Source organism: Apteryx mantelli, chromosome 10 (assembly GCF_036417845.1).
Source record: "Apteryx mantelli isolate bAptMan1 chromosome 10, bAptMan1.hap1, whole genome shotgun sequence".
In the NCBI taxonomy this organism is placed as follows: domain Eukaryota; kingdom Metazoa; phylum Chordata; class Aves; order Apterygiformes; family Apterygidae; genus Apteryx; species Apteryx mantelli.
In genome coordinates, this window is record NC_089987.1 from 15911474 (window position 1) to 15926871 (window position 15398).

Genomic DNA, 15398 nt, shown 5'->3' on the forward strand with positions numbered 1-15398 from the left:
ATTTCAGTCCATTAATAACAACAACTTTTGCTGCTTATCAAGTATATTTTGTAGCAATTTGGAAGAAAGAAAAATCTCTTCCTGATTTTTCAAAAAAAGTCTTTATTTAGAAATTTTCTGAAAAGTTTTTAAAGATGGGAAGGATGCATGAATATAATTAGACATCTTATTATTCAGAAATCCTTCTGGTACTTAAAATTTTATTATCCTTTGACTTGTGTGGGTTTTTTTTTTTGCAACTGCATGGTGAAGGTGGGTAGTGAAAGTTGTTTATTCACAGTGGTTCCCTTTAACTAGGGAAACCCAGTTTCCTTTCATTTAGTTTATAAACCAAAGCTGGGGGGGGGGGTTGTAACTAGATGGAACATAGGTATCTGAAATTTTTATGGAATTTAAAAGGATCATCTAAAATTTTATGTAAAAATACACAAAGCTAATAAAAGTGTAATGTCTTTTATAAAAGTAAAAAATAAGACGTCCTTTCATATCTTATCTATAAATTTAAGCACGTGCTTGAGAATAATGTACCAAGCAAGTAAGAAAAATGTTTATTATTTATCCCAGAAATAGGATAACATATTTAGGTAAATATAATGTTAAAAAACATTCGTGTTGCGTTGTCTGTGAAGTATATAAACTGTATCTACTGGTGCAGTAAGCACCTACTGTAAAACAAAAAAATGGCTGCAATGGTTAGCTTGGTTCCATTGGCAAATGATTCACTTCTGTGAGCTTCAGCTCTGCTTCATTCTCCTAATTTTCTGTCAGTGTTTTATAGGATCCTTTCATTCTTCTGGCAAGGTTGACTGTGTGCAGATGGAGAATGAAGTGACATGCTAGTATAATAGTTCCCCCATGCAGATTCTGGACCTGTAATAGGTGTTGTGTAGTTTACCCTCAATGGAGAGGAATCCGTGCTCTCGCTGCAGGGAAAGAGTCTGCACAAAAGCAGTGAGGTGATAAACTATTGCATGCTGGCTGCTCCGGTCTTTAACAGCTGTCTCATGAAGGTGGTAATAGGCAAACTGAAATTATATTGCATTTCTAGCTATTAAAAGATATTAAAAACTCTTATTTTTACTCAGATCCAGAATTAAATACAGTAATTGCATTTGTTCCCTCAGTAGTTAAATATTACACAAAACTAATATTATTGCTACATATTATGAGTTATTTTTATGTTTTAAACCTTCTCTAGTATCTTTTGAAATTACTCCTACGGTATTTTTGGTTTCATCTTTCTAAATGTCATCCTGTTTATTTTGGACTGTATTGAAACAGCTCATATGGCAAAGCAGGCCTGTTCCACATATCTGCTTTGTGAGGGTCATGAGATAGGTACTGTAATTCAGTACTTCATGTATCTCTTTCTTCTGAGTGACCAGCATTTCATACTTTTAAATATAGTATTTTGTTTACTTATGGCACAAGCAGAAAAGAGTATGATAAATGCAGCAAATGGGTATATATACATGTAAAAGGTGGTTCCTCTGTGTGCATTGCGGGGGGAAAAAAGTTTTACCAGCTTTGCTGAATAAATTTGGACTGATAATTTCTTGTTCCTTTGCACTGTTCCAGGTTTTATTTGACTGTTGAAATGACATAATAAATAAGAAATATTCTCTTTGTGATTAACAGTTAAAGCACGTGGTACATACGATGGGCATCAACGGTTCGATGTATTTGGAATTTTGCCCTCATTTGTAACACACTTTGTGAACTCTGTTGAAACAATGAAAAACAGTATCACTATTCTTAAATGTTAGTATTAATGAGGTTCCCAGATCTGATTCAGCTTGTTTATACAGTTCAAGGATGCCTGTACTGAATCATGTGAAATGCCTGTAAGCTATAATGTTTGGATGCGCTGTAATGCATATGTAGTTTATCTTCCTGGACTGACTGATACACTAAGGAACTGGAATTTGCATCTGCTGATATAATTGATTGTATTAGTTCAAATGCATATTCAGTACTTTTATCTACTAATTGCAGAAGTTTTTGCAAAAAACAAGAGTTGTTACAAGGCTAGAAATTCTTATATTTTTCTTTGAGTTTTATTTTTGCTCTTTCTACTCCTGTTTCATGCACCTGACCCTTCTTTCCCCACACACGGTTATTTCTCACAGGCGCACCTATGTTGGCAGTATGCCTGGTAGGATCATCAATGGACTGAAGACTGTTGGGGTTAACAATCCAGTATTCCTGCTGGACGAGGTTGATAAACTGGGGAAGAGCTTGCAGGGGGATCCAGCAGCTGCCTTACTTGAGGTAAGAGATGTTAAATTACAAGCTATGTTTCATTTTTAACTAAAAACTTTAATACTGGGTTCAGAAAGGAAGATACACTTGAGGAAAGATAGCACGATAATCTTAGCTTTTTTATTAAAATACCAGCTAGTGTGTTTTAAAGTTCTTGGATTTCTCTCAATTTCTCATGCGCAATGTAAATGCAATCACTTGGTAAATTGAGTAAGATACATTTAATGTCAGTGATCTGTACTTAAACACAAAGATGTACATTGTGCTGAACTAAGTAAGTGTTCTGTAGCTTCCAAGAATATCCAGGCCTTAATATTACTTGTTTGGGGATTTTAAGACATAGATTTTTTTTTTAATAACCAAATACTGTTAGCTGTAAGAAAGAACTGTAAACTATCCAGAAGGTAGCTGGACTTTTTCAAGTTTTCCCTTTCTTTCTTGGAACACTTTTAATATATTTTTTAAAGCTTTTGATGGCACAGGCTTATGCTAGAAGTAAGCATGTTACCTGGCATATAAATATGATTGTTGTGCATCCTTTTATCAGTATTTTTTAATTGGTATTGTAATTAACCTTCTGCACTTAAATTTATCATTTAAGTCACGGATCCCCAGTCTTTGATTAATTATGATGTGCTGAGTGTCTTTGTTTTCAATGAGAGTCAGCTATTAAATGTGTGTGTGTGGTTTTTTTCTTAAGACCTGGGACTCAGATCAAGATAAAAATGAATCTAATGTTGAAGTACATGGAGTAGTTATTTTATTGCAGGGAGTTTAGAGGTGTGAAAATTGACTTGCTTAAAGACACAAGTAGCATCTAGGAGAAGTGATTAAGGACTTTTGTGAAGGGGATGTTTTGGATTATTTTGTAAATTCATCACCTGTAGAAATGTTATTAATGAGGTTAGTTGCTGGGATTTCAGGACGCTACAACTGAGTGATTATGATGAAGATGAATCAAGACGTATGGCTTGCAGGCTTCATGCCTCTGAGGCATCTGCAGTAGAAAGCAAGCAGTGAGCTGCCAGAAACTTCTTCCTCCCTTCTTTTTTCCTGGAGTATAGGATATGAGGATAAGCCAGTACAGTTCCTTTCTCCACAGCTGGGACACACTGATTTACGTATTCAGCAGTTTCTTTCTAGCAGTTTGCTGGAGAGAGGAGGGAGCATCTCCTTGGGTATAGGAACGAAACAAAGAGCATGGCCTTCTCCAGCCCACTGTCAGTGCCAAAGGCCATGCACATCTTACTGCCCTAGAACTGATGAAGGGGAGAGGTTGGGATGAGGAAGGTGAGGGCACAGTGAGGCTGGGCTAGACTGAAACACATGGAGCTGTACAGAGCAGATGTAGGACTAGTGCTGTTACTGATTTTGGTATTGTGTATGTCTAGAATTTCATTATACTGCTGTGTTGTTATACTTTTTACCACTCTTGTATGTTCTGTCTGTCTGTAAGAGGCTACTATCCTATCAGCGGTTTAGCTGGACTGCTTTTGTGATTATTCCTTTGGCTGTTTCAGTCAAAATGAGTTGGATTCTTAAAAGACAGTTGTTTAAATTTTAAGCCCCACTGGCTCACTTTCACTGAAATGATTTAGGGAATAATCCTAGAATCATCTCAGATGGCAGGCTGAGGTTTGGTAACTTCTGTAGCTGGGAGGTTGTGGGTGGGAACGAAAGTAAATGATTCTGGTAACATTTGTGAATCTTTTTAACTGATGTTGCTTAATACAGTGCTTTGAATATGAAAATTCCTACTTAAAGTGAAATTTTTATGTCATGAGCTCATCTGTATGTTGTATGACTTTCTACAAATGCAGTTTGTCATTATTGTCTTCCTGTTAGATACTGTAAAATTACTATTTTGATGAAGCCAATCAGTCCTTTGAAAATCAGTGTGTGAACAGGTTATGGTTTGAGCGCTTTGTTTAGGTCTTTGCATATTAACACAGACTAATAATAATATAAATGTACTGAAAGATACCATGGATTCTCTTTTTAACTTCTAAAAATGACAGTTAAGATCCTATAACTCTGTATTTCTCAAGTGTGTGGTACACATTCCTAGAATGCATGAAAAGCCTCCAAGTGCAAGGAAAAACAAGCAGGGTTGTGTAACAAATATTCAAATGCATTTTCTTTATATGTACTTCCCACTTGCAGGATTTTATTCTTTGCTGCTATTGGTAACTAGATCTGTTTCTGAGTTTGCTGGTATTTCTTCAGTAATTTCTCCTTTAGATAGCAAACTAAACTGGCCTTGATGTAGTCAATGCATGGATAAAAAATACTGGAAACACTGTATTTTGTTAGCTAGCTGGCTGCTGTTTGTGAGGCAATCAAAATCAGTAATGAAGCAATGATTTGGCATTTCTTGGAAAGAGAATCATTTGGGGGGGGTGTGGAGGGAAGTGTTCTGATCATGAAACTGTTCATTAATGTTATTAATTACATTCAACCTCTGCTGTTTATGTTTGGTTATTTTTTGCTGCTTATCCTGCAGCAGGGATTAGCATTTCTGTCCTTTTCCTATCGTGCTAGGCATGTGAGGGCAAATGAAATGATTTTTATTATTGAATTATTTTATGTGTGAGTTTTTGATATTTTGCTGCTGCTTTGAGATGTTTCTATTTTCTGTATTTTAAAACCTCATTCTCAGTGGCATTTAACTCTGTTCCTGCCATGGAGTATTCCAGCTGAGGCTCTTCAGGTTAGCTTCCACCTGTCTGCTTGGGCTGCAGTCTTTATGCAAGTTATTGCTAATTGACCATTAGTTGCATCTGGAGAAGTAATTGCTCTAGTAACCATGTCTGGGTGCTGCTCCTGTGTGAGATCTGTGTATCCCTCTACTCCTGTCTGTAAACATCCTGAAGCAGGTGCTTTACCTCTTCTGATGGGGAACTCATGCCTGGACATAAATGGCTTAATTTGCAACTGCTTTTTGTGGTTTACGTTGTTGGAATGAGCAAAGGTAGCTATTACGTAGAAGAACAAACAATAGTGAGTGGTCACCTGACTGGTGAGTTTGTTTTTCAGGCTGCCTCTGCTCATTTGGTAAGTGCCATCATTAAGTTTAAATGGCACAGCCTTTTTTCCTGAATGTGTAGGTGTGTTGAATTCTCACTGGCTCTGTACAATGGGGTATACTCAGGGAGAAAATTAACATACCCTATAAGCTTGGAAGCGAAGCTTGGTTTTTATATTTACTGGATATGTGTTTAGTTGTGGTGTTTCTGTGGAGTTGTTGCTTAAGCAAAACAGAATGTCTTCCTATTTCCAGTTACTGTTCATCAACAAAGGAATGTTTTATTCTAAATTTAGATGACCTCTGTTTAAAAGAGAAAAAAATAGAAATGGATCCAAGTGCCTGATAGTGAGTATCTGTATGCAGGGAAATTAGACCAGGAGCATAGCCAGGCAATTAACTGTTCATGGAACTTATTCTGGATTTCGTGGTAATAAAATGCTGGTACAGAGATGCCTTTGTAGGCATGTGAGCTGTTGGCTGCAAATTAACCAAGATGTTTTGTTCACTGAATATTCTTTTTGTACTTAGTATTTTTCTGTTAGTTGAATTTCTTTGGAAAATTTTTGAACTTGAGCTTTAGGACAGATACCTAGCTGAAGAACAGTTCTATGTGCTTTGAAAAATCTGTTTTAAATGCGTAGGCATGATATTGTTTTATGTATTATTTTAAGAAATTGTTACCATGACAAAGAATTGTTAGTCCAGAGAAATTTTAGCCTTTGTAGAAAATCTCAGATAATTCACATTTTTACATATTTGTTATCCAAGTTGGTTTTGATTACAACTTGCATTACCTTTATTGGATGGTATTGTTTGGACAGGAGCACAGCAGCACTGTTTTGTATATTATAGTAAATAATACTCTAGTCAACAGCATAGCACTAAGTGGAATTCATAAGAAAATCTTGTTACATACTAGGAAGGGGAAAGAGATTAATATGCACATGCAGATACACTTTCTAAAAAAAGGGGGGGGGTGGTCTGGCAGAATACATGGTTTCCAGCATCTTCAGAAGTGGTTGCAAATGACTGAGCTCATAGACTGGAATTTTGTGCAAATGGTGCCTATCAATATAAAAAGAATGTAAACTGAATTAAGATTTGTGGTTTAAGTCATGTTTGAAAAATCTACAAAAGTAGACTTTGAATGGGAGACTAATGTTTGATATAGATCTTCTTTCTTTGAAGAAAGTTTCTAGAGGCCGTGTTTGGATACACTGCATGATTGTAGTGTAGGACTAGACTGTAGGACTAGGTGAGGTAAGAGGTATCTCTAACTCTATTGATTGAATTATTCATCAGTGTACTTGGCTAGTCATGAGACTTCAAGGCCTTTGCCTTCATCAGTAAAGAAGAGAGTATATGATAGCAGCTGCCTCCTGGAGAGGGTAAGAAAAGAAGCTTTTGAATAACTTGCAGCCAGTGAACAATAACATTCACTGAGTTACAGCCTTACTTTTAGAATTTAGGTACATGCTTCAATATGCTTAAAGATTTCACCATAAGGGGAAAGTATGACTTTATTACAGTCACAGTAAAATTCCAAAAATTAGTTTAAAATCTGTGCAGTATTTCAAAACTAGAGCTTTTACTAATTAAATAAAATCAGAAATTGTTCTACTTCAAAAAAAATCTGCTGTGTGTGTGGTGTGCAGTAAAAAGGTACTTTGATAGTTCTTTGTGATCATAAAACATTTCTATTCTGAATTTTTTTAACTTTTCAAAGATTGAGCAGGATTTAGAGTAATAAAAATTCAAAATTGTTTCTTTTCTAGTCAGCTAACAACTGCTCAAATTCAAAGTTTTTTAGAATTATTAACACTATTCATGGCTATAATTCAAGTTGCTAGGACAAGGGGCACATTCATTTCGGTATGGACATATAAATTATTTTGACAGCAGTGTGCTGTTTCTCAGGAGATGCTTAGGTCCCATTATTTGTAACATGAGAATTATTCATGTCAGCATAGCATAGATAATTCATCATGTGGGAAGAAAAAGCATGACAGTAATTTAAGGGAAGAGATGGAATGAAGGTGGTACACAGGTGGTGGTATAGAAGCCAAGTGTAGAATACTATATACAATGAACTTTCAATTTTTGGCACTATTTGAAAACTAGAGGAAGGCACCTTAATACAGCCATGATCTGTATAAATACTATATTTATCACCTAATAGTGAAAAACAGCATGTTCAAATAATAGCTTAAATATATGCAAGTAGAGTACTAGCCCATATAATTAGTAATAATAGCAGTAGAAAGACAACACTGTTTTTTAAGCCATAGATTTACTTTCTCTGTAGCAATAAATTATTGAGGTTTGTCAGAGTGCATGTTGTTATTCTTCAGTGTTTATTTAATTTTGTCTTGTTTGGGGTTTTTTTTTGTTTTGATTTGGTTTTTTGATCACAGAACTTGGGGGAAAAAAACAATGCAAAGATTGTGTTAGGAAAGCCAAAGCTCACCCAGAGTTGAGACTTGCAAGGGATATCAAGGGCAATGAGAAGAGCTTCTGTGGCCACATTAGTAGTGAAAGGCTGAACAAAGAAAATGTGGGACTGTTTTTGAATAGGGCAAGTGATTTAGTGATAGTAGGCAAAATACACAGTAAGAGAAAATACGTACTTTATCATAGAGCAACATGTGCTAAGTCGGCTGACATCAAGCATCTGCATGTTGCGTAGATGAATACATTCCAAGCTTTTCTATTTCAGTTAGTGGATGCTGAGCTTCTAGAAAGGTACTTACTGCTACTGTTCACAAGGAAAACTGGTTAGAAAAATCATTAAACCCTGTTAGCCAGTAACTTCTGACAAAACCCTGCCTAGTTTTGGCCTTAAGATGTGGAGGCTTTTTGATGCAGAACTGGAAGCCCCAAGAGCTCTATCTAGCTGGAGGAGACCAGCACAGTCCAGGCAGCGTGTGGCTGGGATCTGAAAGCTTCTGGACTCCCATGTACTTGTGCATCTTTAACTCTGTGCTTTTAAGTGCTGTGCCAAAAACTGAACGTAGTGTGGAAGATTAATTTCAAAGCCTATTAGTAGTATGTTAGGAGAAAATTAGAACGATCTTGAATTTTTTTAGTATAATTTGATCCTTTAAAACATAAACAGAAAAAACAACATTGAGTTGAAAATACTTCTCCAGGTATATTTGCAGTCGACTTCCCCTTTACCTCTTCATGAATTGACTGGAAATATCAGTCCCTGACACCGTGAACTGAATGTGACATTGAATCTTTAAGGTGAGGGAAGACTGAGCAACTCTTTCTGTGTGTGACCTAGCCAAAATAGAAATGGATGTTTTAATTTTTTGAGGACAATAGTAAAAAGAGTTTTATTTTGTCCATTCATTGATGGAAGGCAAATACTTTATTTTTTAAAATAATTGTACTGTTCATGTGCATATTCTAAACTGAAAAGGAACTATTACCTATCCACAGTATAAATCTTAAAGGTAGAGTTTTTGAATGCAGAGTTAGATTTTTCACAATGACTTCAGTCCTGTGAGAAGAGTGTGGCCTGAAGATGAAAGACCTTTTCAGCCTTTGGAATCAACTGCCTGCCAAAACTATGCTGACTATTACTGTTACTGTTGCATATTAGAGGACTTGAAGCAGAGTCATCAGGAAATTAAAAACAGAAAAAAAGTTTGAGGATTGTCTAATCTTGAAAAGGCAGAGTTCATTGCTTGAGAAGCTGAAAGAGAAGATTCAGCTTTCAGAAGTTTCTGATACCCTGCTTTACAATTTTAACTTCATTGTGCACACTTTATCTTAAAAATACTTATGCTATTTGAATTGATCATGTTGACTGCTAGGTGATGCACAGGAAGCATCTATTTCATTGTTGCTCTGAACTGGACAGAGTATTAAGGGCTGTATTACAAACTTTTTTTTGCATGTGGTATGAAATCTAGTGATAAAATAATCACAGCTAGGCAGAATATTGAGGACTAGCCTTTACTAATATTCAAAGTGTATATTATGAATGTCAAGTCAGATTTGACAGATTTATGTGTAATATAATAAAAACGTGGATATTTTATTTCTAATTGAGCAACTGCATCAGTTCATGTTCACTTTTGTTTTAAGGTTTTGGATCCAGAACAAAATCACAGTTTCACCGATCACTATTTAAATGTAGCTTTTGATCTGTCCCAAGTCCTTTTTATAGCTACAGCCAACACTACAGCTACTATCCCACCTGCTCTGTTGGACAGAATGGAAGTCATTCAAGTTCCAGGTAACACTAAAGTGCTTTCATTAAAATGCCTATTGCACGTTTTTAATGTTGGGATGTTTTTCGTTAAATAAAAAGCAGTTCTGTAAGATAAGCATGACAGGAAACTAGACTGAATGACCAGACATTTCAAAAGAGACCCATCTGGGTGCCAACATGGCCTCTCTCGTGAGAATGAAAGGTTTTAGCATTGCGCTTATGAAAATTCAGTTCTAAGTATATGGAGATACATTGATACATTCTGTAATAATATGTTCACTAATTGATATGTTTATATGCTGCTGATGGCTGATAGATCTTTTTTAAGATCTCAGTGAAGAAATTTCTGCTTTGAAAGACTGAAATTCTTCTTGTTCATGTGAAGTTCTGAATAACCACAAAATATCATACTGACAGCCTTTGATATTCTAGCTTATCACAGACCAATTGCAGTAACTAACTAGATCTGATGAAAAGAAGAACTGCTAAGTGTAACCTAGTTACTGTAAAGAAAGGAATCTCTTGATGATTTTTTTTACCAGTCCACAAATTCATAATTCTGAGTGAAAACTGTTTGCAAATTATTAGGACTTGTGAAAATGAAATTGGATGTGAGCACTGCAGGTGTTAGAACATAGGTTTGTAAGGATTCAAATAGAGTGACTGCTGCTTGTAACCAAAACATGTGAAGGTGACTAATACTATTTTTATTGTGATGTATACTATAAATATATTATACAAGTATAACTTTTTTACACTATGATTTATTGTGCTTCTCATTCCCAAAATCATGTTCTGAAAGATCGTCAAAATAAAAATTTGGGTATTTTGCCATAATACTTACAAGTATGTGGAGGAAAAATAGCATATCCTGTAATGTGCTTCAGTTACACTTTTTCCTCTTTTTTCACAATATATTTGTCATGATGGAATAAATTCTTTAGGATGTGTAAAGCCTACTGGAGCAAAATTTGGCAATTCTAGAAAATCCTGGAAACTAATAGTATGAGAAAATAACTTACTGAATTGAACTGTTTCCTGGAACTGGATTTGGTAGTCTGTGTGAATTAATGCAGTAGAGAAGGGGCTGTACCTTCAGAGAGATCAAGGGGCTGTACACTTTGGGCATTCCCTTCAGACTGCAGTTCTCAAACCGGAGCTGAGAGCCTGAGTTCTGCGTACAGTAGCCAGTCTTGTGACTTCAGCGCTCGCCAGGCTGCAGGAAAAGTAGGTCCCACTCTTGGCACTGAAAGTTATTTGTATATTTTCATGTTAAATAGTGATTTGGTAACATACTGCAGTATCCCTTTCCTTTACAATGACTGCCCTAACTGTTAAGATAACTCTCCAGGGAGGTTGGTACCTTACAAGGCATCAAAAATACCAGTCTTTCAGGATCACGGAAAGAGACTAGTGCTGTTTTATTTGTTTATTTTGTGTGTGTGTGTGTGAAATCCAGTTTTCTAAACTATTCAGAATATGCCTAATGCTTACTCTTTCACATTAAGGTCCCTTTAGAGAGAGAATGAGCTTGTGGTTCTTGATCGCACGTACCTAAAGGCAGACTTTCTTAACTCTTTAAGCTGGATTATCACTAGGCTGAGTATTTTAGGTACCTAGAACATAACTGCTGTAAATGTTAGTATCTACAGAATGATTTAGATTCTTCTGAAGTCCTACTTTAGGTGCCCAAGTCATTTTTGTGGATCTGGAGGTGTCTTGGGTGGGAGATAGGGTTATTATATTCAACCTGGTACAGTTGTAAATGGGTTATAAATTTGATATTGTAGTTTATGGGCAAAATGATTCGTAAACGTATGCTTTTTCTTTTGAAGGATATACACAGGAAGAAAAAATTGAAATTGCACACAGACACTTGATTCCTAAACAGCTTGAACAACATGGCCTGACTCCACAGCAGATTCAGATTCCACAAGTAACCACTTTAGACATAATTACCAGGTAAATCGGTTGTTCATTGCTTTAAGTTTTAAATGACTTTTTTTGCTGGTAACTAAATTATTTATCATATGAAACTTTTCTTTAGATTCATAGTCTTTATATATTCAGAATTCAACAACTGGTAATTTATGGAATGCTCTTTCCAAGCTCCTCTTAGCTCTTCTCTCCATACTAAACAGAAACATTCTTCCTTCGCTAGAGATTTCCTTGATCTAGTATTTAGAGTGTGAGTTGTAAGCAGTTGTGTTGGCACAATTGACAAAGCAGTATGAATAGGCAGAAACATTTCAAACTAGTATTTCTTTAGTGCCTTCAGCGTGTGAATCCATGGTCCTTGCATAATATAATCTTTATTTTAATCAAGTTTTATTTATGTTATCTTCATAGAAAAAATGGAGATCATAATTTTGTTTATTGTGACTTGATGGGCCATGTTTGTCTAAAAATTGCAACTAGGTTAAAAAATAAAAATGTGTTTTAAAATAGCTTTTACTAGTTAGAACGACTTTTTTTGTTGGACGTGAGAGAAAAGAAATCAACCAAAACACCTTTTAGGTATGTAACTAATTCATTTACGAATGAAGTAGTATGTCAGTATTCAGTGAATTGGAGTATTTTATGACCAAAAGTATTTTTGAATTTAGCAAGTGTTATTGTCTGGTATTTATTTTCAATTCATAGATTAAAAGAAAATATACTTTTCCGATCAGTTCCTCTAATTTCAATGAACTAAATTTTGAATTTAAAAAATATCCTTGCCTTTTAATTTTTTACACACGTGAGAAGAGCTCAGTGTCATTGGAGCGTCATTTAGCATTTCACTAAGTTTTGGCTTCAGGTGTTAGTCGTCTCTTCTTCTGACTCAGTGGTTTGACTTTCTTCACAATTTTATCAACAAACAACAATTAGTTTGCTATTAGCACATGAATTTTTTTCTATTTATTTGAGTAGTCTAAGGCCTTACTGCTTTCTACATTTCATTTTATTTGGATGTATTTTTAAAAAGAAAGTATGTTTAAATTCAAAAGACATCTCTCTTATTAAAAAAAATACTACTTTTTACCTATCAGTAAAATACTTGTGTCTATGCTAGATACACTAGAGAGGCAGGAGTCCGCTCTCTGGATCGGAAACTGGGAGCTATTTGCAGAGCTGTGGCAGTGAAAGTGGCAGAAGGACAGCACAAAGAAACAAAGCCAGATCGTGCTGAAGTGGCTGAAGGAGAAGGTTTGTATCTTTTGCATACTTTATTAAAAAGGAAACTTCTAATTAGTCACTGGGAAGCTGATTTATCAATCTTTCCCCTGTTTTTATGCTTCATCGGCTTTTTTTTGAAAAAGCTTTGCAAATAGAGTGACATTCTTTTAATGTGTGGATCAGGTAGTGTTGATCTATGGCTTGGGACTTAAATGGAGTAATCTCAACTGCCAGGATGATAACTGAGCAATCCAGTGGATCTGTTTCATATCTTAGGTGTGCAGTTAAGGTTTGTGTATGCTTTCATATCTTGCTAGGGATTTTTATACAAATCTTTCACTTTTCTTTTTTTAGTGAGAGACTAAGCAATGGCTTTAGTTATTGTACTTAAAGAGGTACTTTGTAGCTCTTTATACTGCACAAGCTCTACTAGCTCGCAACTGGATCCTGTTATTTTATTGTACTCCAAAATAAATATGAACTTGAAGAGCTTTGAAATTGGGAAGGTTTGGGGACTCTCTTTGTGTTCCTTTAAGAAGGCAGCATCTATGTCACTTATGGGTTTAGGGCCATTCATGAAACTCATTAGCTCAAATAGTGTCCTAAGAAGTGATGCTTCAGTGGTCTTTAGTGATAAAATCTTGCACTTTATTAACTGTCTGGAAGCTTTGACTTTTCCTTCAAGTCTGCAGGACCAAAATGTGGTTGTTTTGCACTTTACAAGTACTGCAATTTGTTTTGATCCAGGCATGAAGTAGCACTCATTCTAAGTCCCTTGGAGCTGTGGTAACTTTCGTCATCTTTAGTAAGTCTGTTCTTTCCCATGTTTACAGAAGATAACTATTTATTATTCCCAGTGATCCAAACATCTATAAGTCTGTCACCAGCTGCAGCATTACACTTTTGTGAAAAGTTATTGCTGGACTTAAATGTATAGAAGTTCATGGTAGTTAACCTCTTCCTGCTGCAACTAGAACTTGTTATTCTGTGAGAATAATAAAGATCTACTTCTTGCATCTTTCGTTCCCTCTTGGCCTGCCCTTTCTTTCCCCTGGTATACTGAAACATATATTTTATAATAAAATAAAAATTCTTCATAGATCGGAAAAGGAATGTGTGATATTTTCAGCCCATATCCTGGTGGAGTTCTATCTGTATCCATTGTATTAGGCCACGTTTTGCCATCTTGCTTCAGGCAAAATGCTCATTATCTGTGGCACTGGTTGTGGAAGAGGACTGCAAGATTTACGAATCTTACTCTCAAGAATGTTGTTGTGCTGTCTGTTTCTATTAACTGATTAATTGATTGTTTTCCCGTCTCCCATAAAAATATTTATTGTCATTTAAAATATGATATATATATAAAAGCCAGGTTTTGCTAATTTTTAAAAACATCAAACCTTGCCCTTCACTGCTTAAGAGAGGTATACTTTCTATCTAAAGTATAAGAAGCTAAGAAGGATTGTTCTGTCCTTGCATTTCTGTTTGGGCTATTCTGACCCCCCCTAAAATTAGATAAATGCAGTTTGCAAGTCTGTAACAGTTTATCAGGAAAGTGCCCAACAGTGTATGTTTGAATTTTCCTTTTGGTTCAAAAAAAGCCTTTGATTTTTGTATCCCTTTCTTAGCAATTTAGTCAAATCAAGGCATCTCAACTCATAGTGGGAAATTGTGCAAGGGAAACCATTCTGTAGAGAACACAGGTTCTTAAAACAGAATGGAGACTACTTATAAAATGTTATTTACCCGAACTACCTTAATGCTTTTTTCATTTCTGCATTTTCTTTTTGTTTTCTCTTGGTACTGTTGACTTTGGCAGAGCTGTTCACCGGTTCCCCTTTTCCTATCAGATTGACAAACCTGAAATTTCACACTGTCCCTCTCTCCGTGCTGCATTTTTGTTTTAGATAATCTAAAGCAGAAGCATAAGTGCAGTTTTCATATTTCTGCTCATCAGTTGGTAATGAACTAGAGTCAGGCATGCTTTCTTCATGAGATATCTTCTATTTCAGTGGTTTATGTTGGAATTTTTTAATTGAAAGTGATTTTAATGGTCTTTCACTTTAATGGCAACATCTCTGTGGAGTTGGAATTACTACTATTTACTGAGTTTCTAAAGTTCTGAATAGTACTAGTATTGTCTGCCTCTTCCATGAGCACTTTCAGTAGGATTTTACTTTTAGTAGGATTTTAGTAGGTCGTTACACTGGAGGGTCAATATCGCCTTCCGCAGTTTACAGTTTTGGTTGCAGAGAAGTGTAGTACAGTCACCTGGGAGGCCAATACTAGCAATTCAGGTAGAGGTTTCTTGAGCTCAAGCTGCTATACCATATTTTTGCCTTCTTGAGAAAATGTACTACACTATGCATTTTCAAATTGTGCATTTACTTCCGTTAGAGGAAACTTGCAGATTTTTTGTTGTTGAGTGTTTTTGTGTTTTTCCCATTAAATGGTGAGTGAACCATGGGGTCTTCTCAGTGTTTATTTACTACTTGCACTGTAGAGGTAGTATGTTAAGACGGCAGTGAGTATGTGTGATGTTTTGTGACAAGAAACACTGCCAGTCTGTCAGAGAATAACAGTGTGCCAGAGGACACCAGAAAACAGTAGGAGCAGAATGGCTGCTTAGTTTTGCTCCAGAATACTCGTGAACATATACTACTAAACAGACAGCTGTGTGTTTTGATGTTTTAAAAGATTCCACAGCTAACCTGATGGGGAAAAACC

General features: G+C 35.7%; 1 protein-coding gene across 2 annotated transcripts in view; it reads left to right on the top strand.

Moving 5' to 3' along the window:
* LONP2 (lon peptidase 2, peroxisomal) overlaps positions 1 to 15398 on the top strand; it is a 48761-nt gene that overhangs the window by 13826 nt on the left and 19537 nt on the right. For both annotated transcript variants that reach the window (XM_067302552.1, XM_067302553.1), the window contains 4 exons: positions 2130 to 2271; positions 9386 to 9536; positions 11348 to 11474; positions 12568 to 12701. In XM_067302552.1, the coding sequence (XP_067158653.1) occupies positions 2130 to 2271; positions 9386 to 9536; positions 11348 to 11474; positions 12568 to 12701 (554 nt within the window). The remainder of the gene's footprint in view (positions 1 to 2129; positions 2272 to 9385; positions 9537 to 11347; positions 11475 to 12567; positions 12702 to 15398) is intronic.